Genomic DNA, 23,474 nt, shown 5'->3' with positions numbered 1-23,474 from the left:
CTCACAGTGCTGTCACTAAGTAGAAACAGCTTAGTTAGAGTGGCTGCCTGTTATTTCTTGAGACCATAACATACTAATGAGTTATCCTGCTCCCAGCTGCTCTCTCTCTCTCTCAACAGAATGTCAATCCCACTATACCTGGTAGGTTGAGATTCTAGTTTTTAGAGGATTTTTCTTTCAACACATTCAGAGAAATAGTGAGTCTTCTATAAGATCACAGATGAAGGCAAGAATATTTTACAAGGTGTATGGAGTTTACTCAGAACCAGGATTTCTGCTAGACTTTAAGTCTGGGCTGGGAGGAGGAAATAAATCTGTTGGTTTCTTGAGTGCTCCAGAGCAGCACCTCAAGTCTATAGCAGCTCCTCCAAGGAAACAAGTTAAGTAGAGCAATGGGAAGGTTGGATCCCAGACCTGGAGCTCTCGGGCCTGGAGCTCCCAGTCCCTAAAAGTTTCATGCCCAAAACAGCACACTGGCACTAATTACTTTAAACCTTAGGTTTTGCCACTATGGCATCATTTCATTAATTGCTCTATGTCTAGTGCCTAGAAAGTACTTGGGACATAATAGGGATTTATAAATCTTTGTTGAATAAATTAATAAATTCATGAGTTTCCCACCAATCCTGAGGATAAAGAAAAACTCAGAGTTCAAACTAAGTTGATTACAAGGTTATGGTTACTGAAATATGATTATTTACACATTTGAGTTTGTAAACTGAGGGTCATATCAACTATAATTCTAATTCTACGTAGCCATTCTCCCGCAATGCCTTTTCTGGCTCAAATTTTATTAGTATTCCTACATTAGTTTTCTTGAAAAACCTTTCATGACGTCATCATCCTTCTCTTGAATCCCATAGTGATTACTTAATGTCAAATCGAGACCACAGTTTTTACTTCTGTTTTCAAGGTTCTCTCCAACCCTATTTATATCTTTGCTCTGCCTTATTAATCACCTTTGGTATTCAACAGACTTTTTTCCTTTCTGGTTCAAACACATGCCATGTTTATTTGCACTTCTAAACCGTGGCTCATGCTGTTCCTACCACTCGGAATGCTTCCTTCCATCCCATTCAGATCTACTCTGTCCTTAATAATATTCTCACATCCAGACAGTGTGGTTCAGTGGTTGAATGTCAACCTATGAACCAGAAGGTAACAGTTTGATTCCCAGTCGGGCACATGCCCAAGTTGCGGGCTTGATCCCCAGCAGGGGACATGCAGGAGGCAGCCAATCAATAATTTGCTCTCATCATTGATGTTTCTATGTCTCTCTCCCTCTCCCCTCCTCTCTAAAATCAATTAAAAATGTTAAAAAATAATATTCTCAGTTCTCAGCATCTTCATGAACCTCCCCATTCCTATTCTGGTACTTACAGTGAACCCATCTGATTTCTGAGTTTGCATGACCAGGGCCTGACAGTATTAGATATTTGCTAGACTTGATTAGTGATTATTAGATAGATTATTTAACTGAACATTGGAAAAAAAAACTCATATTGAATATGAATAGATGTTTGGATGATATTTCCTGTGTTATGAAAGTTTTCCTAGAAAAAATAAAATGACAGCCCATTTTATTTTTTTAAAATATATATATTTTATTGATTTTTTCACAGAGAGGAAGGGAGAGGGACAGAGAGCCAGAAACATCGATGAGAGAGAAACAACGATCAGCTGCCTCCTGCACACCTCCCACTGGTGACGTGCCCGCAACCAAGGTACACGCCCCTGACCAGAATCGAACCTAGGACCCTTCAGTCTGCAGGCCGACGCTCTATCCACTGAGCCAAACTGGCCAGGGCTGACAGCCCATTTAAAGAAAAATACTTTATTTTTATGAAATTTACAATATACAATACTATTTATATCATTCAATTTTGAGTATTGAAAACAAGGGGCAATAAGTCCTCTAAAGAAAAAAAAGGGGGGCCAGTCCCCTCCATCTGACTAGGAAAATCAACTTGATTACCTTTTTATATACTTTATTTCCTTCTTACCACTTTTCCTTTTTTCTCCCCCCCTCTGCATCCAGTTTGGTTGGTCATAGCTAGTATTTCAAGAAAAACTAATATAAAATGTGTACACTGCCTATATCAATCTGGATATAATCAGGAATGGAAGCCATATAGTGGGTTAAGTTTAATATAAAGAATTACTAAGCTCTGATAAGAAATTGGATAGTCTAGGGAGAGTACCCAAGCCAAGACAAATTTGGAGAAATCCACCTTTCCAAGGCTAAGGTTCAGATCCTATTGGATGTGTGGTTCAGCCCACTGGGTGGCAGACAAGTTTGCTGGTATATTCTGGCCACAGCTGTTCTGCAGTCCCTCTCAAGTGTAGGTGATCAGGATCCTGTGGGGGTGGGGGGCTTGTAGAGAGAATGGGGGCCTAGGCACAGGTGTGGCACCCTGGTCTACAGTGAAAGTGATAGCAAGTGCACGGAATGGGGATGCAGGGTTCAGTGAACAGTCAGTGATGACTGAGGGTGCCAGTGTGAGCAGGAGGCCTTGGGAGTCAGTTTTCATGTTGAGAAGGCTGCTAGAAGATTAAGGCCAGGCCAAACCAGACAAAGGCTGCAGGATTGCTGACCCACTGTGCAACAGCAGGAAATACCAGGAGAACACCTTCACTCCTGCAGTGTCTCTCCAGTGCCCTCTGCTGAGAAAACTAAACATCGTACTCTCTGTGGAGGTACCTAAAGGAGTTCTTCCTATTATCACAGAGCATATATTGAAGGTGAATTGAAGCTGAAAGGCAATCTATATATATAAAAGCCTAAGCGACTGGCCAACCGTTCAACCTTCGACCGGTAGCTATGATGTGCACGGGCCACCAGGGGGCAGGAGCTCAATGTAGGAGCTGCTGAGCTGTGGTGACTTGGCAGCTGTGGTTCTTGGGTGATGAACCGGGAATCAGAGAGGAGGGAGCCCAATTCCGGGGTACGACACCCGAGAACCACCCTCTCACGATCTGGGACCCCTTCAGGGATGTCGGAGAACCAGTTTAGGCCCAATTCCCACAGGCCAGGCCAAAGGACCCCACTGGTGCACAAATCCGTGCATCGGGCCTCTAGTAAAGTGATAACTAGCACAGTTAGATGTATTTGTAAAGGACAAATGTATTTGGAGAGCATGTATGGATATGCTGGCAAAAAGAATCTATTATCAAGATACATCTGTAATCCTATATAATAAAAGGCTAATATGCAAATAGACCAAATGATGGAACAACCGAACAACTGGTCGCTATGATGTGTGCTGACCACCAGGAGGGTGTGCAGAACATGGCGGGCATTGGCAGCAGTGTGGAACATGGCAGCGTCGGCCTCAGCGGGATGGTGGAGCAGGTGAATGGGGGCGCCAGACCAAGGCAGGGCGCTGGTTGCTGTCATTGGGGTGAGCTTCTGGGGGTTACTGAAAATTCTTTGCATCCATGTGCCACAGTCCTGCCCATTGCTCGCAGCTGCTGCCAGCAATAGCCCTGCTTGCCAGCCCCGGTCTCTCAGTGCCGTCAGTGGGTGTAAGTGGTGCTGCCAGCCCTGATTGCCCCTAAGGGCTTCTCCACCTCCCCCTGCTCCTGAGGGGCAATCAGGGCAGCAGCCGCCGCTCGCACCTGCTGATGGCGCTGGCCCCAATTGCTCTGTGCTGTCAGTAGGTGCAAGTGGGGCTGGCACCGTCAGCGTATGGGAGAGGCAGTGGCAGCGGGAGCTGGAGCGGGGCTGCGGGCAGACAAGGGACTGGGGGCTGCGGTAGGAGGGGCCAGACAGGGGTGCGGAGAATGGGCCCAGACCTGCCCCTGTGCCCACCGCAGCCTCGTGGCCCACAATTCCTTTCTTTCTTTTTTTTTTTTATTCTAAAATAGAGCATTTATTTTTTAAAAATGTACTGAGTAGACCAAATAAATGAAAATAAACAAGATTTCCCCTCCCCACCTAAAGAAAAGTCTTTTTAGATAAACAACCTCAATATTTCCAGATGAAATGGGGTACTGGTGGGGCTGCCTGAGGAGCCGGGAGGTGGCACTTCATGGTTTGGTGCCGGTTCTTCTCCTTTAGGCTGGAAATGTCTTCATAACAGAGCGCTAACAGCAATGTTTCTGGGGTGGTTGGCCCACTGTACTGTTGACAGTCTGACTATGGGTGAGTGACTGTCCTCGTCTGAAACACAGGAACATGGAGGGCAGCTCTGTGGTGGCTGGGAGGTGGCCTTGAAGAACACAGCTGTTCTGAGGTGAGGGGAACACCCAGGCCAGATCGGGCATATCAGCTGCACCATGGAGTCTGCCTCCTGGATGCTCAGTGGCTGTGGAAGGACTTCTCAGTGGCCCCTGGCTCCTAGATCTGATGGTGGATGTGTCCTTCATGCCCACTTGGGGAGAGACTGACCCTCAGCCAGCACCAGGGGTGAGGTGGGTGGCATGTCCCTCAAATGGTCTCTTTTGGAACATGCACCACAAGGGTCCGGGTCCCACTGGTGTGGGCACTGAGGAAGGCCGCTGGGAAAGGGCCAGGAGTGTGGGCCCTGCAACAACCGGCTATGTCCAAGGGCCCATCAACGCTCTGAACTTGGATTTCCTCAAAAGCTCGGTACCCCATGTCTGGGCCCCATGCTGTCCTCCCTGCACCCACCCCTCCCCCGCAAGGCCTGCACTGCAGGACTTGTCTAAGATGGGACTTGGGCATCACTCTGCCCATGTGGACAGGGAGGGTGGTTGACACTTGCTGGGTTCCCTGGGCTCAAAGAGTCCCCCCAGCAGCCCCTCCTGCATGTCAGAATCCTGGGCCAGCCATCCCGTCCTCCCCTCAAGCCTCTGAGGCAGTTCCACGGTGACTTGCTGTTCACACAGGGAAAGGGAGGCTGCGAGGGGAAGGCCCAGCTGGAGGTGAGCTGTGAACCAGCCAGGGAAGGCTGCCAGCCTAACACTCCTCTCAGGTGGTCCGGGGAAACGCAGGGCCATCACCGCCGGTCACGGTAGCGCTTGAAGTGGAACCAGAGCTGGAGGATGCCATTCGCGAACTGGCAACGAAAGCCGTGGCGATGTGAGTATTCCCACTCGCGGTTGACAATCTTGAAGGCGATGTCCTCGTAGGGCGGCCCGGCGTGGAAGCGCAGGGTGGCGAAGTCCTTGTTGTCGGGGCAGGCCTCCAGGAAGTACTCGGGGGTGGAGCGCTTGTCGATGAGGTCGGGGTAGAAGATGCTGAACTTGTAGCCCTGCACGATCTTGGGTGGTGGGTTGTCAAAGTCGTAATGTGTCTGGTTGTACTTGTTCCACTCGAAGCCCGTGTGCACGCGGTTGAAGAAGCGTGGCTTGCGAGGTCGGTACTTGTCAGCCCACAGGTAGGCTTTGCCCGTCAGGGGCATCTCCATGCTGAACTGTGCTTCGTCCTGGCCCATACCCTCTTTGGCCCGCCGGAAGATGTCCTCCGCACTCTCACTTGCATCGCCCGTGATCTGGAGCTGCTGCCGAGACAGCTGCAAGCGCTGCAGGTCCTCTTCGGGCTCCAGCACGTGGGCGTCCAGTGGCAGTTCATGGGCCGTGAGCAGCCGGGGGCTGTACTTGCCGGCGTCATAGTCATCCAGGCTCTGCTGGATCAGGTCCTCCTCCATGAGCACGGCCTCCCCCTCTGCTTCACCCTCTGCCGGTGTGGCCTCCTCTGCCTCAGGCTCCACGGGGCCACCTTCCAAGGAGGGCCCTGGGGGGGTCAGGGCCTGGTCCTCAGGCTCCAGGCTGTGGTCAGGAGATGGGGGCTCCTGCTTGAGGATGGGGAATAGCGGCTCACTCTCCACGCCCTGTTCCTGTTTCAGCTTGTAGAGCTTCTGCCGGAGTACGTCCTGGTGCCGCGGGCGAAGCTTGGCACACGCCATGTGGGCACGCAGCTGTTGCAGGAGGCTCTCCCAGTATCCTATGTCCAGGTTGGGGCCCCCGGCCCGGATCTTGCCCTCAATACCCTGGAAGATGACCTGCAGCTGGCTGTACGTCTTCCCTTTGAAGACCAACTGCACATCGGAGCTGACCGAGGTGTTAACGCCCTCTCGTCGCTCGCCTGGGCCCTTGCCAGAGGCCTCCCGCTCCGATGTCGGCTTCGACTCCCGCTCCGGGTCCGCCGCCTTCGGCCCCTGCGACCCCTACGACCCGTCGACCGCGAGCGCGAATCCCGACCCATCATCTGGGACGATGGCGGCGCAGACACAAATATCCGGGACCAGCGCCGGGGGGCTTTCCTCCGCCTCGGCACGCCCCGGGCTGCCAGGTCCGAGCCTGAGCCGGGAGGTGAGAACCCATCCCACCACCCTACCCACGGGGACTCGAATGCCTTGTAACCAACCTCCAAGCTCCTGAAAATGTGATCTGCGTGACGGACCCCAGCCGGACTGTCGGGAACTAGCCCGTCAGGCAGTGCCAGGGGCAGTCCCGCGTGGGTCCTCGTGCCTCAGGACAGGAGGCACCCGGAACTGTTAGTGGGGCCCACAATTCCTTTCAAGGTGCACGAATTTGTGCACTGGGCCCCTAGTGGACAAATAAATACAATTAAATCACACTTTTCAAATGGCAGCACAATAAAAGTATTTAGATATATTACTTTTCTATACTTTTAGAATTTTTTAAAAAATTGAGGTGTATCAAACAGTAAATCACACAAATCATAAATGTATATATATATTTTTAGTTTTTACATATGTACACACATTTTCCCTGTTTTACAGCTGAGACCACTGAGACACAGAGAGAGTAATTTGCCCTGGGAGAATTGCACTTAATAAATACTATTAAATATTAGATATTATTAGTAATGTAGAGGGATTAGTTGAGTTAAAGGGTTGTATAAAGATTGTGTGGTCCCAAGCAATCAATATATTTGTCAATCTCAGACAGACACCCCTCTTCCACACCAATTTTATTTATTTATTAAATATATATTTTATTGATTTTACAGCAAAGACGGGAGAGGGGTAGAGAGTTAGAAACATCAATGAAAGAGAAGCATTGATCAGCTGCCTCCTGCACACCTCCTACTGGGGATGTGCCTGCAACCAAGGTACATGCCCTTGACCGGAATCGAACCTGGGACCCTTCAGTCCCCAAGCCAATGCTCTATCCAGTGAGCCAAACCGGCTAGGGCAACATTTAAATATATTTTATTGATTTTTTAAAGAGAGGAAGGGAGAGGGATAGAGAGCTAGAAACATCAACGAGAGAGAAACATAAACCAGCTGCCTCCTGCACACTCCCCACTGGGGATGTGCCCCGCAACCAAGGTACATGCCCTTGGCCAGAATTGAACCTGGGATCCTTCAGTCCGAAGGCCGACGCTCTATCCACTGAGCCAAACTGGTTAGGACCACACCAATTTTGAAATTTATTTCTTATTGGAAAACTAAGAGAAGTCAGAAGATTTAGGTCCTGGTCCTCAACTACTTTCCTTAATAAAATCTACTTTACAGAGCTATCCTGAAGGTAAAAATCAGCCTGCTCAGGGAAAGCATATTGTCAACTACAAAGCACTAGTATAACAGGTGTTCGATTTATCTTCTGCAGGGCGTCAGCAATTTAGAAGAGTGCTTTCTCCATTCCAGCCCTTTTTGCAAAACTCCCTCATCCTTTCCGACCCCAAGAGTTTTTAATTAAGTACTTTTTCCGTTCAAGAGAAAAGTTTTCCGCCAGCTGAAAGCCCCAAGGCCAGGGTAAAGATGGAGGGCGGTCAATTACAGCCACTCCGACAGAATCCCGCTACTCAGGGAGGTATAAGCAGCTGTATCTTCTGGTGTAAACAACATCTCAGGAGCACCCACCTCCCCACCTGGCGCCCTCTTCGACTGGGATCCAGAGCACGCCGGGAATTGTAGTTTCCGAAGGCCCAGTTCAGTCAGCGCATGCGCTCGGAACTCCCTATCCTCCCCCTCTCAGCCCTCGCCCCCGCCAGTCCCGGATAAGGAAGTGGCCAGTGATGCCACGCGTTCTACGGGCCGTGGCCGTGGGCTTCTGGGAATTGTAGTCGCTGGGGGCAGACTCGGTCGGTAAGGAGACGTAGACTTCCTTGGGGTCCGCTACCGCAGTTGGCTCCCCACGGGAGCGGCGAGGTCAGTCCCCGGCTCTCCCCTCAGGGCGCTCCGCCCGAGGCTGAGAAGGCGCTTTCCTTCCCCCCGGCTTCCCCTCTGCGGCGCTGGATGCTCCTTGCCCCACATTCCATTTCCCTGCCCAGGTCCTCTCCCGCTCGGGTCCATCTCCGAAGCCCGGGGTTAGCGGGCGCTCGCCCTCGGGGAGAGACAGGGCCGCGACTTTCTCCCACCCGGTCCCCGCCCCTCCCCCGGCTGCCCCCGCGCCCGCGCGCCGCTGCGCTCCAGCTCCTGCCACTCTTTCTTTTTTTCCCTTCAGGGATGGAAGCTTCCTGGCGCCAGGTGGCCGGTGGCCGGGGCCGAGCCCGAGGACGGGCCACTGCGGCCCCCTCCCCAGGAAATGGACTCCATCTGCGCGGAGCCGGAGGAGGGCGAGAGGCGGGGTCGGGGGGCGCCGCCGCGCCGGGCCCCAGCCCCCGAGGAGCCGCGAGCGCCGCGGCCGCAGGTAGCGCTGCCCGGCACGGCCCCGCGGGACCCGGGGCGCCGCAGACTCCGCGGGCGGTGGGGGGGCTCCCGCCGCGGGACCGCCTCGCCTCGGCTGTCCCGCTCCTCGTCTTCTCCCGGCAAACCTTCCTGGCTGCCCCTCTTCGGCATGCCAGACAGTCCCGTCTTAATGATAAATTCACTGAAAAAACCTTTTCTCTTAATTTTCATGCATCATTAACTTTCGCCAGTTCTCCGCCCTCTGCTCGTCCCCTCATTCATTTTGCCTCCTGACGTCCTAGACCCCAAGTTGCACGTTGTGGTCCGGAGGGCTCGCTGGCCTCACCTGCAGTTTGGTTTGGTTAGCGCAGGCTGTCAGGCTGGATTGGCGCTCGTCGTTGTTGCTGTTGTGTGTGTTTGTGTGTTTTAATCTCATGCACACCTGGCCAGCTTTTCTTGGGAATCACTCTGCCGAGTGCGTGGCCACCGTCCGCCGGACGCGAGGCGGAGGTCCCCCCTAGACCGGACCGAGCCGAGGCAGCGCAGTGACAGGGTCCTGTCCTTCCCCGGCTCTGCCCGATGGCTGGCTCTGTTTGCTGACTTTCACGCGCTGTGTCCCGTCAGCTCTGCAGCTGCGGTGCGTTTCTGGTTCCTGTTCACAAACTTCTGGGCTTTTCCTGGATGCGGCTGGTGTGGCCTCCTCGCGTCTGTCCGTGTCTTTCGTGCAAGGCTGTGTTTCAGGGGAGCTGGGAGCAGCGCACACACCAGGTCGTCTTTACTAACAAAGTAAAGTGCGTGGGGCCAGGAATAATTCCTGAAGTCATTTTTCTGTGTGAGCTTGGAATGTATTTTTCAGAATATATATAAATTTTTTTTTGGCGGGGGGTGGGGTGGGGGGAAGCAAATTGAGCTTCTATGTGCTTTTTTCCTCCTAAGCTAGTTTTAAAATGAGGTGGTGTTCTCCTAGCTTGCAGTTACTGAGTTGATGGTGGTGAGGTTTGCGAGTTGGAGACCCGAGAACAGTTTTGGTAAACCTTACTGGGTTTTGTGGCTCGTGGAAAACTAGCCTTCTTAACCTGTGCTGTAATTGAGATTTTGCTGTTACAAATAATAGATAGGAAGGTTGCTTTGTCAGCTTTTCTTGAGATCGTCTTATGTGGTTGCGTTGATCAGGTGATGAATGTTTTTATTATGTCTTCTAACTCAACCTTTTAAAAAACGTTTCCTTAACTACTAATTTCCCGTAATGAGTGAGGTTTGTCGTCTCTCTTGATGTGCATCAAGTTTGGATTCATATATCTTATAGACATTACTTTTCTCCTAACACTAAAAGATTCCCAGGTGGCACACGGTACATTTCCCTCCAGTTTTATTTGAAACACTGCACAGTCCCCAACCAAACTGGCTGCAAGAAGAAAAGGGAAAACATTTCGTGAGGGAAAGAAAAGATAAAAATACCACCTAAAATAAGAAGGCTTATCTTAGTAGTGGCTCATTGGTTTCAAGCATAAAGTGAATTTTAAACTAGTGATTTAAATTTTTTTTAATTTAAAAACATTTTTTATTTGATTTTTTTAGAGAGAGGAAAGGAGAGAGAGAGAGAGAGAAACACTGATTTGTTCCACTTATTTTTTTTTTTTTATATATTTTATTGCTTTTTTACAGAGAGGAAAGGAGAGAGATAGAGAGTTAGAAACATCGATGAGAGAGAAACATCGATCAGCTGCCTCCTGCACATCTCCTACTGGGGATGTGCCCGCAACCCAGGTACATGCCCTTGACCGGAATCGAACCTGGGACCTTTCAGTCCGCAGGCCGACGCTCTATCCACTGAGCCAAACCGGTTTTGGCTGTTCCACTTATTTATACATTCATTGGTTGCTTGCAACCTGGGCATTTCAGGATGCTGCTGTAACCAACTGAGCTGTCTGGGCCAGGGCCAATTGAAAATTTTAAATGAGTAAATTTAAAATCCTCTCAATATGAGCACTAATTAATTTAGATCAATTCAGTATGTTTGTGGCTCCTTTCTTAAAAGGTGGTTGCTGTCCATTAGAGTTTGTTAACACTTAGTGCTTAAGGAAAATTCCCATGGTCCTTGCTCTTGAGGAGTTTGCACTCACTGGGAATACGCTATGAAATAATCTAATTATTTTTGCATTATTATTTAACCCAGTAACAAGATGAGAAGTACAAATAGTGCTAAAGAGAATAGTGGAAGAATAACCCAAAACTTAGCATTTCTTTTTGGAATGACGTGGTAAGAAGTATATTCTCTGTGTTAGCAACATTTTGTTTGGATTAATGGTAAATATATATGTTTTGTGACCACATTTTAATACAGGCAAAAAGTTCTTGAGCTTTCTAAAGAGCAGATTACATAAATGTAGTACAGTGATTATTACTTGTTCAGTCTTTGGTGGGCCAGTCACTGTTTTTAGAACAATTCGCGGCTTTTAGCAGGGTATTTTACAAACATGAAAGTTTTTATTGTGGCATTCTTATTTGTTGTGTGACAAGAAATTTGAGAATACTGTTTTTTCATGGGTGTTAGTAAAATAGAATGCTCCAAAGGTGACTTTTAAATCTGTATTTTAAAATGATATATTAGTAATTAGGACTTGCCTTTTGAGAGATTGGTTTGCAGAAATGAGACTCATTTTTTTTCTCCCTTTAAGCAGAGCTAATGGCTCAAAGGAAATTTGAGGAAATCAAGAAGGCTAATCAAGCTGCGGCCAAAAAACTTGTTGAAGAACACTTCAGCTCTTCCTCTGAAGAAGAAGGAGATGAAGATTTGGAAGGAAAACAGGGAAAAATAGTTGCTAATACGTTTATAACTTACACTACTCAGACAGGTACTGTATGATGTTTTAAATTTAGACCTTTTTGATATTAATGAAAATATACTCCTGGCTTTTAAAAACCACTTTTACTCCATGTGGAATAGTTTTTGCACCTTAAGAATGAGCATTTTTGTGTTGTAGAGTTGATGTTTGTACATTTTACTATTTGAGTTCTATACTGTATAATACTGGTCTTTCTGTAAAGCAGATGGGATGGCAATGCTGTGCAGCCTTAGACGTTCTCCTGTGTGTTTAATTGGTATTTCATTAGAATGCTGGGAGGGAGATGCCAACGCTCTCTGTGGGATGAGTGGGGTCAAGTTGTTCCTGGTTATGATTTGATTGCATTTGAGGACTTTGAATCCATTAAGTCTATTCACCTTTTTCTCTTTTTTTCTCCTGTTAAATGTGTCTTGAAATCATTTTCATTTCATGACTTTATTTCTTTATATCTTACAACTTCTGACTTTCATACCATTTTTTAAAACAAAGTACTCAGGTTTGACAGGTACAATCACATCACATGTTGTTTATATCTGGGTTGCTCTTCAAGTCATATTTGTTTATGAGAGGGGGGGCCAGAGTGGTGCTGCTATGGAGGATTTGGTACTAAGTGTAAAAATAGATTATTTTAAATGTAAGTGTTTTATACTTTCCACATTTTATACTTAAAGTCATTATTAGAAGCATTCTTTCGTGAATTATCAACATTAGTTGCCTGAATATATTGATGGCACATGAGGATAGGTACACACCGTCGTATAGGTTCCCAAGGAATTTACCATATCTGCTGTGGAATTTAGATTAGGAGGCTTGACTAAGAAGTCTGGCTCAGCCAGGTAAAAGTTGATAAAGAGTAGCCTTAAGGTTAGCAGGTACTTACTTCTAGAGCAGCGGTCGGCAACCAGCGGTCCGTGAGGTCAGAAAGGTTGGTGACCGCTGTTCTAGAGGACTTCATAGAAAGCAACCTTAAGAAGGTTCCTGCTTCAAGAAGACTTCACTTAAACCATCCTAGATAGATTTTAAGTAGGCAATTCAATGGTGTAACTCAGTATTTCTTTGTAGTGTTTAGGAAACATTTATCATTTATAAGTTTTACTAATTTTTAATCAGGCTTTCATCTTAAAGTACTAAGATAGTTTTTCTTACTTTGTTTTGTGTCACATCCATAAATATTTTGATTCTTGTTCCTTTGTGTAAGTAAGGAAATTTGATCACTTAAGAACAAAATATGCCAGCATTCCCATCTCATGTTAGTGAATTGGACATCAGAACTTGATCAGAGAAGTTCATTCTTTTTCTCTGCACACAGACTTTGTACTTTTTTGTGATTCTTCTCTTAAATTTAGACTTGCATGGTCAACTTCCTGATGGGTATCCCCATCTTACTAGCCATGGATGCATCAAGCATATGTTGAAAGATAGCATTTCTCCTTTTGTTTTCTTTATCTCAATTTGTAACATCACAGTTTTCCAAGTCACACACAAAAACCAGAAATCTGGGAGCAGGGATGGCACATTCATGACATGAGTGTGTTTTATTCACTACCACTCCTCCCCTCTGCCTATGTCAGGCATCTCAACAAACACAGCATTCTTTCCTTCTTACTGTTGACATGGACATCGACTTTTAAAAGCAGCATAATTTAAATGTTACTAAGTCCTGCTGAGTTTTACTTCCTAAATTTCTTGAATCCACCCCGCTTCTCCCATATACTACTAGCATTGCCTTAATTTAGGCCCCTACAGCTATTTAATGTGTGAATTAAATCCACATAATAACTGTGAGGTAGGTATTAATATTATTATTATTATAGAGATGAGAAAAATGAGGTAGATACATTAGGTAACTTGCTCAAGGTCATTTTTCTATTTTTCTGCTATCACTGCCTCTTAACTGATACTTTAGCTTTTAGTCTTAGCTGCCTTGTACTTACTTTTCTTTAGTTGCCAGGATGATGTTTTTAAAATGCATGACTTTAAATGCCATGTTATCCACCATGACATTTGGGCAGTATACTTTATTATCGCAGCGAAACTTTAATACAGTTTGTAAAGAAATCTTACAAATATAAGATTAGAATTTATTTTGTTAAAGCCTATTTTATCTTGTTCTCATTCTGTGTTAGCTGTTAAATTAGATGTAATTTAAAATGTTATACATTTGTTAAAGCCAGCTATGAGAAAAGCAAAATAAGCACATAGAATATGATTATTAAGTCTGCTTCTAAGGATACAATTGTATTTAATAATTTAACAATATTTTAAAGTTTTGGGATTGTTTTTAATGTATATTTTGTTTACTATCCTCAATTATATTTATATTATGTAGAGCATGTTTTTGTAAGTGCTGTGTTTCCTGAGGTGATCTTAGAAAATAAAGAATTATCCAAGCAACCTATTTATTTAATTTTTCTTTTTGGTAACTGAAATTTTGATTTGAACCATTTTATTGCCATAAGTTCTATACTTATGATAGTTTATATGATTACTCAGTCAACCTCTATTGAACAGTCTTTATTGTACTAAAGGTATGTAGGTTTATTTCTCTTACACTAAAGTGACTCAGATCACTGCCCTTTTGGTCTCATGTGTGCTTTGGTTAATTTTTCTGCCTTTCATTTTGCTTTTACCTGTTATTTCTTGGGCCTTCCTAAGGTAATCCCTTGCTGCATCCTAACAGTGATTAAGGGGGCTCATAGTGGTTAAGTGTCAAATTGAGATTACTTAATTGTTCTGTGCTTCAGTTTTCTCATCGGTAGAATGATGATAAAAGTAGCTCCTTTAACCCTACTGAATACTAATAGTGCAGTGCCTAGCAAATAAGTGCTCAATAATTGCTTCAGAAAATATAGTCTAATAATCTTTTTATAAGAAGTTCATGCTTCCTTTTTAAGCAGAAACAGTTATTATACTCTATACTATAATGACCTCAGGATATTTTTATTCAATAAGTTTTTATTAAAACAATGCTGTGTGTCACACACATGAACACACACATACATGTATGTGCTTATATTTAGGCTAAATGGCTCTGTTGAGCTTTGACATTCAGTGTCTTTCACTTTGCTCTGATGTGCTTTCTCTTGTTACTCACATCTTGCTGCTCTTGTCTGTGGCTCTGCCCCTACCAGATTTGGTAAGCACTGTAACAACAATAAAAGCAAGTATGCTGAGAGGGCCAAGATACTGGTTTTGAATCAAGTATATAAGATTTAATGCATGCACTTTGTGACCTTTTGGCAGCTCGCTGGTTGCTCTTTTTAAACTTCTAATTTTAAGCTATATTTTGAGCAATTGATACTGCTAGACATTTCTCACCTACTCTGTAGTGCTATTAGCGAGTTTGTGTTATTTTCAGATGTTGCTTAACATGAAGTTTTCAATTTTTAAATTTCAAGATGGAGATGTACGTGAATTAGAGCGAACGAAACAGTATTTAAATGAAGCTTTTCAAGCAGGGGCTATGACATGCTTAATTTGTATTGCTTCAGTGAAGAGAAACCAGGCAGTAAGTTATTCTCCTTATCTATATTAATGGGTCTCCCCAAAATATCTTACATTGCATTTATAATACTTAATCATTTATTATGTTTTTGCTTATTTTTGTTTAAAAATGCTTCATTTGAGGATTTTTATTGACCTTTATTTTGTAAATCTGTAATTTAAAGAAAACTTCTAAATGAGCATCCAATATATTTAGCACTATTAATATAGTTGAAACAAGTATCTTCAGTTTTAATGTTCATGTCATTGTGATAAAGCATTTTTAATATCTTTGTACTTTAGAGATTCTCACAAATACTGAAATGTTTAAATGGACTATATTTCATTACTTTTAGCAGGTTGGAAAAAAGATGCCTTCAAGGAAGTAGAACCTAGCAGTGACCATGGTTTATTTACTGAGCTTTTCTTGTGTTGAAGCCATTGTGGAAAGTGACTGTTGTCATTGGGGAGAGATGGATTAAGACATAACTTATGTAGTACTTAGGGTTGAGATGGCCTAAGGGTGAAGTTACATATATGTAAATTTAAAAGGGTGTTAATGGAGCAATTAAGAGGAAATGATGACTATGATAGACTCAACATTTAGACCTTAGATTAATCCACAACTATTATAGCAGTATTGTCTTGCAGTGGTTCTCAACCTTGCTAATGCTGCGACCCTTTAATACAGGTCCTCATGTTGTGGTGACCCCCAATTTCATTGTTACAAATTGAACATAGTGAAAACATAGTGATTAATCACAACAACGATATGTAATTATATATGTGTTTTCCGATGGTCTTAGGCTACCCCTGTGAAAGGGTCATTCGACCCCCAAAGGTGTTGTGACCCACAGATTGGGAACCGCTGGGCTAGAGGAAAAAAGGCCAAATAAAATGGGTTGATCACGTAGAGTGAATCAGAAACTTAACACATTGGATAGGATAGCATAGCAAATGCAGGTACCTTTGGTGCTTGGAGTCACATTTGGTTGGTTTATTCTGATTTCAACTGCAATGGATGAATAGTCTCTGCATGTGGATACAGTTCTACCTTAAACACTCTGTATGTGTATGGATTTTTTTTTTTTTTTTAATGTTAATGCTTCCTCCTTGGGAACCAACTTGGCCAGTGCATGGGTGTAGTGCAGAATCACAGGGGAGTTAATCCCCCTTGGGCCAATATTCCATCACAGGGAATTGGTAGATGAGTACCCCAACCTCCTCTCTGTTAGGGGTTGGGGTTGGGGATAGTTTTAGGTATGTTTTAAATGGTTCTTCAGAGGGTCCCTAGCAGGACTGAACTTTGGTCCTTAGCTGTAATCAGCTCAGCTGTTTACCATTCATTGGCATTTCTTCTTTCCCACCTTGTCCTCTCTTAACTCCCACATCCCGGTTCTTTTCTTAGCCGCTGATTGAGGAAGAACACAACTAAAAAGTTGGCTTTTTTAAAAAATGCTGTTGCCAGTTTATGCAATATGCTACATGTCTGATTTTATTAAACAGTTGAGAAATGTTATAATGAAAGGAGAACTGATTTTTGTCAGTTATATTAACGCATTGGTAGGTTTTAAAATTGATTACTGTTATTCCTTAAGCCTTTAAATTGTGTGTGTGTGTGTGTGAGGCTTTACTGTACTATATTAAAAGAAAAGGCTATGAAGTTGCATATCAGTCAGTATGGCATGACTCCTTTTAAAAATTATCAAACACATTTTTAAAAATATTAGAGACGGGGGCAGGGGAAGGAGATCTATGTAATACTTTCAACAATAAAGATTTTAAAAAATTAAAATAAAATAAAGGTATTAGAGTCTGACCAGAATGTTAGCAGTAGTTATTTCTAGCTGAATGAATCTGGATGGTTAATGATATTTTCCTTTAAAGAACATTGCTTATGTTATTCTGGAAGGAAAAATTATATTTCTTTTTTTTAAGTATGTTTTTTAAAATTGATTTTGAGAGAGAGAGAGAGAAACATCGATTGGTTGCCTCTTGTATGAGAGGGAGAGGGAGAAAGGGAGAGAGGGAGAGAGAGAGAGAGAGAGAGAGAGAGAGAGAGAGAGAGAGAGAAACATCGATTGGTTGCTTCTTGTATGAGAGGAAGGGAGGGAGGGAGGGAGGAAGGGAGGGAGAGAGAGAGAGAGAGAGAGAAACATTGATTGGTTGCCTCTTGTATTCACCCCGACCAGGGATTGAACCCCTGGTATGTGCCCTGTCCGGAAATTGAACCTTTGACCTTTCTGAGCATGGGACGATGCTCAACAAACTAAGCCATACCAGCCAGGGCAGAATTATTTTTCTTAATCTGTAGTTTGCTCTTGAAAATAATTTACTGTGGTGCTTATTTTAAAGTATTTTTATGTAATTATCAAAGAAAAATAATCATTGCATGCATGTTAATATCTGATACTTTTGTCTTAGGTTTGGAGTTGTTCAGGATGTTTCTGTATATTTCACATGCCCTGTATCCAGAAGTGGGCTAAAGACAGCCAGTTTCTGGTATCTTCTCTGACAGATGACGATTTTGGAAGGAGAGATTATCCCTGGCCTTGGTAATTTTTCTAATTTTGGAATATCAAGTTGTAAAATAAATGAAAATGTAGCTCATAAGTTGCTTTATTGGCAGCTTCAGTGTCCATGTTTGGCCTTCAGTTAGTCATTTGGTTTGTGAAGATATGGGGCTTGGTAATGGCTTTTATTTCCCACTAGTTAATAAATCATTATTCAAACTATTTTTCCCCTGCAAAACTTTCTTTTCTATAAGACTGGACTTCTTCATGATTCTGGTACTCCTCTCCCAGAGTTCATATTAGTATACATTATTATCACATTGTATAATACTGTCATCTAACACATTTTGATCATAAGCTTTTCAATTTTATCCCCCAAATCTCTCAAAACTGTAGGTGTATATTATTCAATATTATTATTTTTTCTACATTTACTTTATTAGATGGTTTATTCATGATTTGATCTTGAACTTCTGTAATATTTCCAGAAAGAGTTGGAAAATGAAAATTTTATAAATCTGCTAAATAAAGACAATAAAAAAATTTACTCACACTGGCAACCAAAAGGGTAGATTTACTGTCAAAATAATGACACAGATATTTCAGGGTTTCTGTGTGGTCACATAATATTCACTTTTGTAACTAATTTTATATTTGTAATTTTGAGTTCTTTCTCTTAACAGTGGCCCCTAGATTATATAAGATTCAGGATTTAGAAAACCTGAATCCACATTAGACCTCTTGTTACATAGCTGATATACGAGATTGAGCAAAAGTAGGTTTGCAGTTGTTCGTATGGAAAATAATGTACTAATAATTAATTCAAGAATAAACTCTGTGTTTCACATACTCAGAATTGTAAACTATTTTTGCCCCACCCTGTATTTATCAAATTGTGATAGAATGTAGTTTTTAAAAACATTTCAGATATAATAGTTTCGTAAAAGTAATTCTCAAGTCATTTGTGAGAGATTGTATTCCCATGTTACCAATGAGGATATTAAAGTTAGTTGAAATAAAATGATGTGTTCAGACTTCTCTTACCCTTATATGGTGAAGCCAGGATCTAGCTATTTATGCTGTTTAATACATTAGCAACTTGCCACCCGTGGTTATTTAAATTTTTTAAAATTACCAAAGTTCTCTTCCTTTCTCAGTTGTACGCATCAGCCACATTTCAAGTGCTCACTGGCCATATATGTTTAATAATTACTATATTGGACTTGGCAGGTATAGAACTGTTCCATTACCTCAGGAAATTATATTGGATAAAGGTGTTCTAGATGGTTGAAACTTATTTTAGTAAAATCTTGTTTTTCACTAATATAAAAATGGAGCAGAGTGCCTTAAATAAAGCAAATTGAGTGTACCATATTGCTAAGTATATGTATATTCCTGTATCTTGTATCACTTTTAAAAATGAAATTAACTTCGGTAATTCTTCTTTGTAGTCCAAAATGTAGGTTTGAGTACAAACGATCTGACACACCTAGTAGGTACTATTGCTATTGTGGAAAAGTAGAAGATCCACCTTTAGATCCGTGGCTTGTGCCTCATTCATGTGGCCAAGTGTGTGAAAGAGAATTTAAACCTCCTTGCGGCCATAAATGTTTGCTCCTCTGTCATCCAGGTAAGTTATATATTACGTTTGTAATTGTTTGTGGGTAGTTACTACTTTGAGGCAAAAAAAAAAAAAAATTGTGAAAGTTGAATTCAGAACTTAAATTTATAGAAGAAAATTTTGAAAGGGGATGTCTTTTGAAGTATAAGCAAGGAAAGCTTTAGAAATCAATAATAGGTATGGGAATCGAAAGTTATCTTTGACCTCTGATTTCTCCCCCTTTTATTGGATTCTAGGGCCCTGCCCTCCTTGTCCAAAGATGGTCACAACTACTTGTTACTGTAAGAAAGCAAAACCCATCCCTCGTAGATGCAGTGCCAAGGAATGGTCCTGTCAGCAGGCATGTGGGCGGAAGTTGCTTTGTGGACAACATAAATGTGAAAATCCTTGTCATGCAGGTGAAAGACCGTACCTTTTAGCCAAAGTGAAAACAGTCTCTATTGCTTTGTAATGTGTCCGTGCTAATTTATAATTGTGATTTTAGGGAGTTGTCCGCCCTGTCCAAGAGTTAGTAGGCAAAAGTGTGTCTGTGGCAAACAAGTAACTGAAAGAAGCTGTGCAAGTCCACTGTGGCACTGTGATCAAGTAAGTGTCCATGCATTTTGAGGGCGTAGGCATTAATACGGAAAGCATATCAGAAATGCTAATCAGGATTTAGCTCATTTGATTTAGTGGGATAAAAATGAAAGGAACAGTAGTAACTTAAATGAATTATATTCTCATTTTAGGAAACTTTTCCAATTTAATATTGTAATTTTTTTCAAAATAACAACTATTTGTTGAATTTTGGATTCAGTACATATACATGTTCTCTTTCTTGCTAGCTCTTTCTCCCTTCCTTTCCCCTCTCTTTAAACAACACCCTCCTCACTTTTTGAGTTAATCCCATTGAGGAAGTAGAATTGATTTTATAGATTGTTTTTCCTAGAATTGGCATGGTTTTAGCACCATTTGGAAATCTTTGGTGGATGGCCATATGAAGCTGTATATACTTTTTTCCTGTATTATATTTTAAAAAATATAATCTTTGGTGCATAGGAATGTGTCTATAAACATGTATATGTATGTATGCGTATATACTAGTATATGTGTATGTATGTGTGTGTATTTATGTATTTACTAGAGGCCCGATGCACAAAGTTTGTGCAAGAGTAGGCCTTCCTTCCCCTGGCTGCTGGCACCAGCTTCCCTCTGGCACCCACACCGGGGCACCAGCACCCGGGACCCAGGCTTCCCTCGCAGAGAGAGGCCCTGCCCACCCACTGCAGCCTGCTGGTCAGTTACAGCCTTGTTGGCTTGCCTCGGCCAATCCCGGCCGCATCTGGAAGGTTGTCTGGAAGGACATCCAGTCTAATTAGCTCCATATTATGCTTTATTATTATGGATATATGATACCTAAGAGAGAAAAACAAATTATGAGGAACATAAAAAAGTGGCTTATGATTGAAAAATGGATTATGTACAAAGAAAAATGGATTATGTAATGTACAAAGTCTTTCTTGTTAACTTTTAAATTTTTCACTAGTGCTTATTGCATTTTATTTTAGGTATGTGGGAAAACCTTGCCATGTGGTAATCATACATGTGAGCAAATTTGTCATGTTGGTGCTTGTGGAGAATGTCCTCGATCTGGGAAAAGATTCTGTCCATGTCAGAAGTCAAGTAAGACTATTTTTAAACCTTTAATGGGATATGATCATTTTTTATGCTAACTAGAGTACTTTCCTCATTAGATTTCTCTGTGAGTTCATAATGTAGTTTCAATAATTATACACAATTAATGTTAGATTTCTTACCTTTGGATGAGAAGACAGTATAACATGTTTAACCTCAGACTTTGGAATCAGGCATATCTGGCTTCACGAAATCTGATTTTCTCAAGTTAAATGGAGACAATGATGGTACCGTGTTTGTAAGATGTTTGTGAGAATTAAATGATAAAATGCTCATAAAACAGTTAGTGTAGTGTCTAACATATAAAGGAAACCTAATAATTACAGGCTGTTGTCATTATTGTGTATTGGGCTATAAGTGAATTTAGTTTTGGTTGCTTTGAGTTAAAGGTATGGAAGGGCTGTAGACGCTGTACCAATGCCAGCACACATGCTCATAAGATTATTGTCAGTACTTGTCATGTTTGTGACGAAGGTGAGTTTCATTATGTTTTTGAATCTACTTCTTTTATCCGGTGAGGTTATTAAGAGCAAATTGTTTTTATAATTCTATATTGTGGAATTCTTCATAGAGGTTACATGACATTATTTCCTCAGATAACTATTTCTGAAGTAGTTAGCTTGTAAATGTGCTTCTTGAAGTAACTTGTAATATGTCAAATTTTGTTTCACTTTACATTAACTTCACAAATATTAGGGATTATTTTTATTAAAGTTAATTTTTCCAATAGTTACATAGATGCAAAAATTCATAGTCTGAAAGGGCTGTCATTTTTTAGGGAGTCAAAAGAACATGGCATGTTGTTAATGCTTCATAATAATGTGTGTTACTAGTAACATTGACTTTTTGTCTGCTTTTAGAGTTCTCTTTGCCTTGTACAGAAGATGTGCCAACTTGTGGAGATAGTTGTGACAAGTTACTTGAATGTGGAGTCCATAGATGTTCACAGCGTTGTCACCGAGGTCCTTGTGAAACATGTAGACAAGTTAGTCATCTCCTGTAATAATTAATTCTAAGAGCTCTCTGTTATGTCTGATGGGATTGTTCTGTAATTGTTTTCCATTACTTAGTTTTATAAATACCTATATGATGACCTGAATGAGTTTAGTGACCTAATGGGTATGGTGAAGAAGCATGAGAGTATGCCAGCAATCAAGTCCAAAAATCACCTTTTGTTTGATTTTGCTTGGTTAAAGTTTGAACTTCTTATTTTTATGGTCCAAAGTTGAGGTTATTTGTTCCCAGTAGACATTCAAAGCAATGAAGAATTAGGCTTAGTGATGATGGAAAGAAATGAATGCTTAGGCTTAATTGAGACTTTTAAGTTATATATATGTCACCATGGTTATGACCATACTACCAAGTCAACAAATTAGCTTACAAGATAATCCAATTTTCTTGCTTTACTGAAATAAGATGTGCAGACGTCATGGTATAACCACATGTAAGCTATTTTAATGTGTGGTATTGTTTAACGATTTAGTATTAAATTCCTACTAAATTTAATAATGAAAATTCATATGAAGTCTTTTTTGGAACAAAGTAAGATACAAACAACCATTTTAGGAAATTCTGATTTAGTTTTGGTAAAGTCTTCCTTTCATACAAGTTTGCTCTTAAAGCTTCCCTCTTTAATTTTTTTTCAAAAATTTATGTGTGTGTGTGTGTATAATATATGTATTATATATATATATAACAAATATTTATTATTGATTTCAGAGAGTAAGGGAGAGGGAGAGAGAGAGATAGAAACATCAATGATGAGAGAGAATCATTGATCGGCTGCCTCCTGCACGCCCACACGGGATCAAGCCCGAAATCTAGGCGTGTGCCTGACTGGGAATCAAGCTGTGACCTCCTGGTTCATAGGTTGATGCTCAGCCACTGAGCCACGCTGACTGGGTTCCTTCATTTTTTAGTAATTATAAAAATTGGCAAGGTGAAAAAAATCATGTTAACAAAAGTTAGTTTTAATAGCATTTATTTGATTCTTCCAGGAAGTAGAAAAGCAATGTCGCTGTGGAAAGCATACAAAACGAATGCCATGTCATAAACCTTATCTCTGTGAAACTAAGTGTGTTAAGATGCGTGACTGTCAGAAGCATCAGTGTAAGAGAAAGGTATGTGTAATAAGCTAGGAACATTGCTTTAAAAATTCTTTTGAATTTTTCCTCTGTAGGCCTATGATAAGAACCACCTTGACATGCTCCTCAAATATCCAAGCATATTCTATGCTTCTCATATGAAATATTAATACATATTCTAAATTAATCCTAATGGTTTATATTAGTGGGAAATCTTGCCAAGATTTTTAAATGACAAGAGACTTTTTAATCTCGTGCATAATTCTCTCAGCTTGTTTCTTAAGCGATTTTTGTTCCCTGACTTTAAAACATCATAGCAATGTTAAGAGTGATAGTTCATTTGCTGGTTTAATTTTTATTGTTCAAATCTTATTTATAGACACTTGGTTCAGTATATAGTCAACTGGAGTATTTTATTGAGTTTGTAGATTTGCAGGGTTTTTTTTGGGGGGGGGGAATCCTCTTTATTATTATGAATTATCCCTTTATCTCTGGTAAGATTCCTATGGAAATATAGTGATTTCAACTTTCTTTTGCTTAGTGTTAGCATGGTAAATCCTTTTCATTCTTTTTTGACCTATTCATACTTTACGTTTAAAATGGTTTTCTTATAGACAGCACTTAGATAATTGTGTTATCCTAGCAGAAAAATCTTTGTCATTTAATTTGGCTGTAGATCACTTACATTTAATGTGATCTTTAATATGGTT

At 41.9% G+C, this 23,474-nt stretch overlaps 2 protein-coding genes across 5 annotated transcripts in view; one reads left to right on the top strand and one right to left on the bottom strand.

Annotated features, from left to right (window-relative positions):
• Window positions 1-4,314: 4,314 nt before the first annotated feature.
• Window positions 4,315-8,228, bottom strand: LOC118660646 (cactin-like). The gene is made up of 2 exons (XM_036318286.1): window positions 8,073-8,228; window positions 4,315-6,131 (listed from the first exon to the last, which is right to left on the bottom strand). Exons 1-2 carry the CDS (start codon window positions 8,226-8,228, stop codon window positions 4,962-4,964), a joined length of 1,326 nt encoding a protein of 441 aa, XP_036174179.1. The 3' UTR covers window positions 4,315-4,961.
• NFXL1 (nuclear transcription factor, X-box binding like 1) overlaps window positions 7,928-23,474 on the top strand; it is a 41,477-nt gene continuing 25,930 nt past the window's right edge. For 2 of the 4 annotated variants that reach the window (XR_004971624.1, XM_036333089.1), the window contains exons 1-11: window positions 7,959-8,084; window positions 8,380-8,565; window positions 11,222-11,398; window positions 14,788-14,897; window positions 17,297-17,427; window positions 18,837-19,015; window positions 19,243-19,404; window positions 19,491-19,591; window positions 20,554-20,668; window positions 21,541-21,665; window positions 22,678-22,800. Coding sequence is in view for 3 of the 4 variants with exons in the window: in XM_036333089.1 (XP_036188982.1) it covers window positions 8,382-8,565; window positions 11,222-11,398; window positions 14,788-14,897; window positions 17,297-17,427; window positions 18,837-19,015; window positions 19,243-19,404; window positions 19,491-19,591; window positions 20,554-20,668; window positions 21,541-21,665; window positions 22,678-22,800 (1,407 nt within the window). In the remaining variant the exon portion in view is untranslated. Of the gene's footprint in view, window positions 8,085-8,379; window positions 8,566-11,221; window positions 11,399-14,787; window positions 14,898-17,296; window positions 17,428-18,836; window positions 19,016-19,242; window positions 19,405-19,490; window positions 19,592-20,553; window positions 20,669-21,540; window positions 21,666-22,677; window positions 22,801-23,474 lie in introns of all 4 variants that reach the window. The other 2 variants (XM_036333097.1, XM_036333106.1) reach the window with 2 other exon arrangements.

The sequence above is a fragment of the Myotis myotis genome, unplaced genomic scaffold (assembly GCF_014108235.1).
Source record: "Myotis myotis isolate mMyoMyo1 unplaced genomic scaffold, mMyoMyo1.p scaffold_m19_p_1, whole genome shotgun sequence".
NCBI classification, from domain to species: Eukaryota; Metazoa; Chordata; class Mammalia; order Chiroptera; family Vespertilionidae; genus Myotis; species Myotis myotis.
This window is presented reverse-complemented; position numbering and strand designations above follow the sequence as displayed.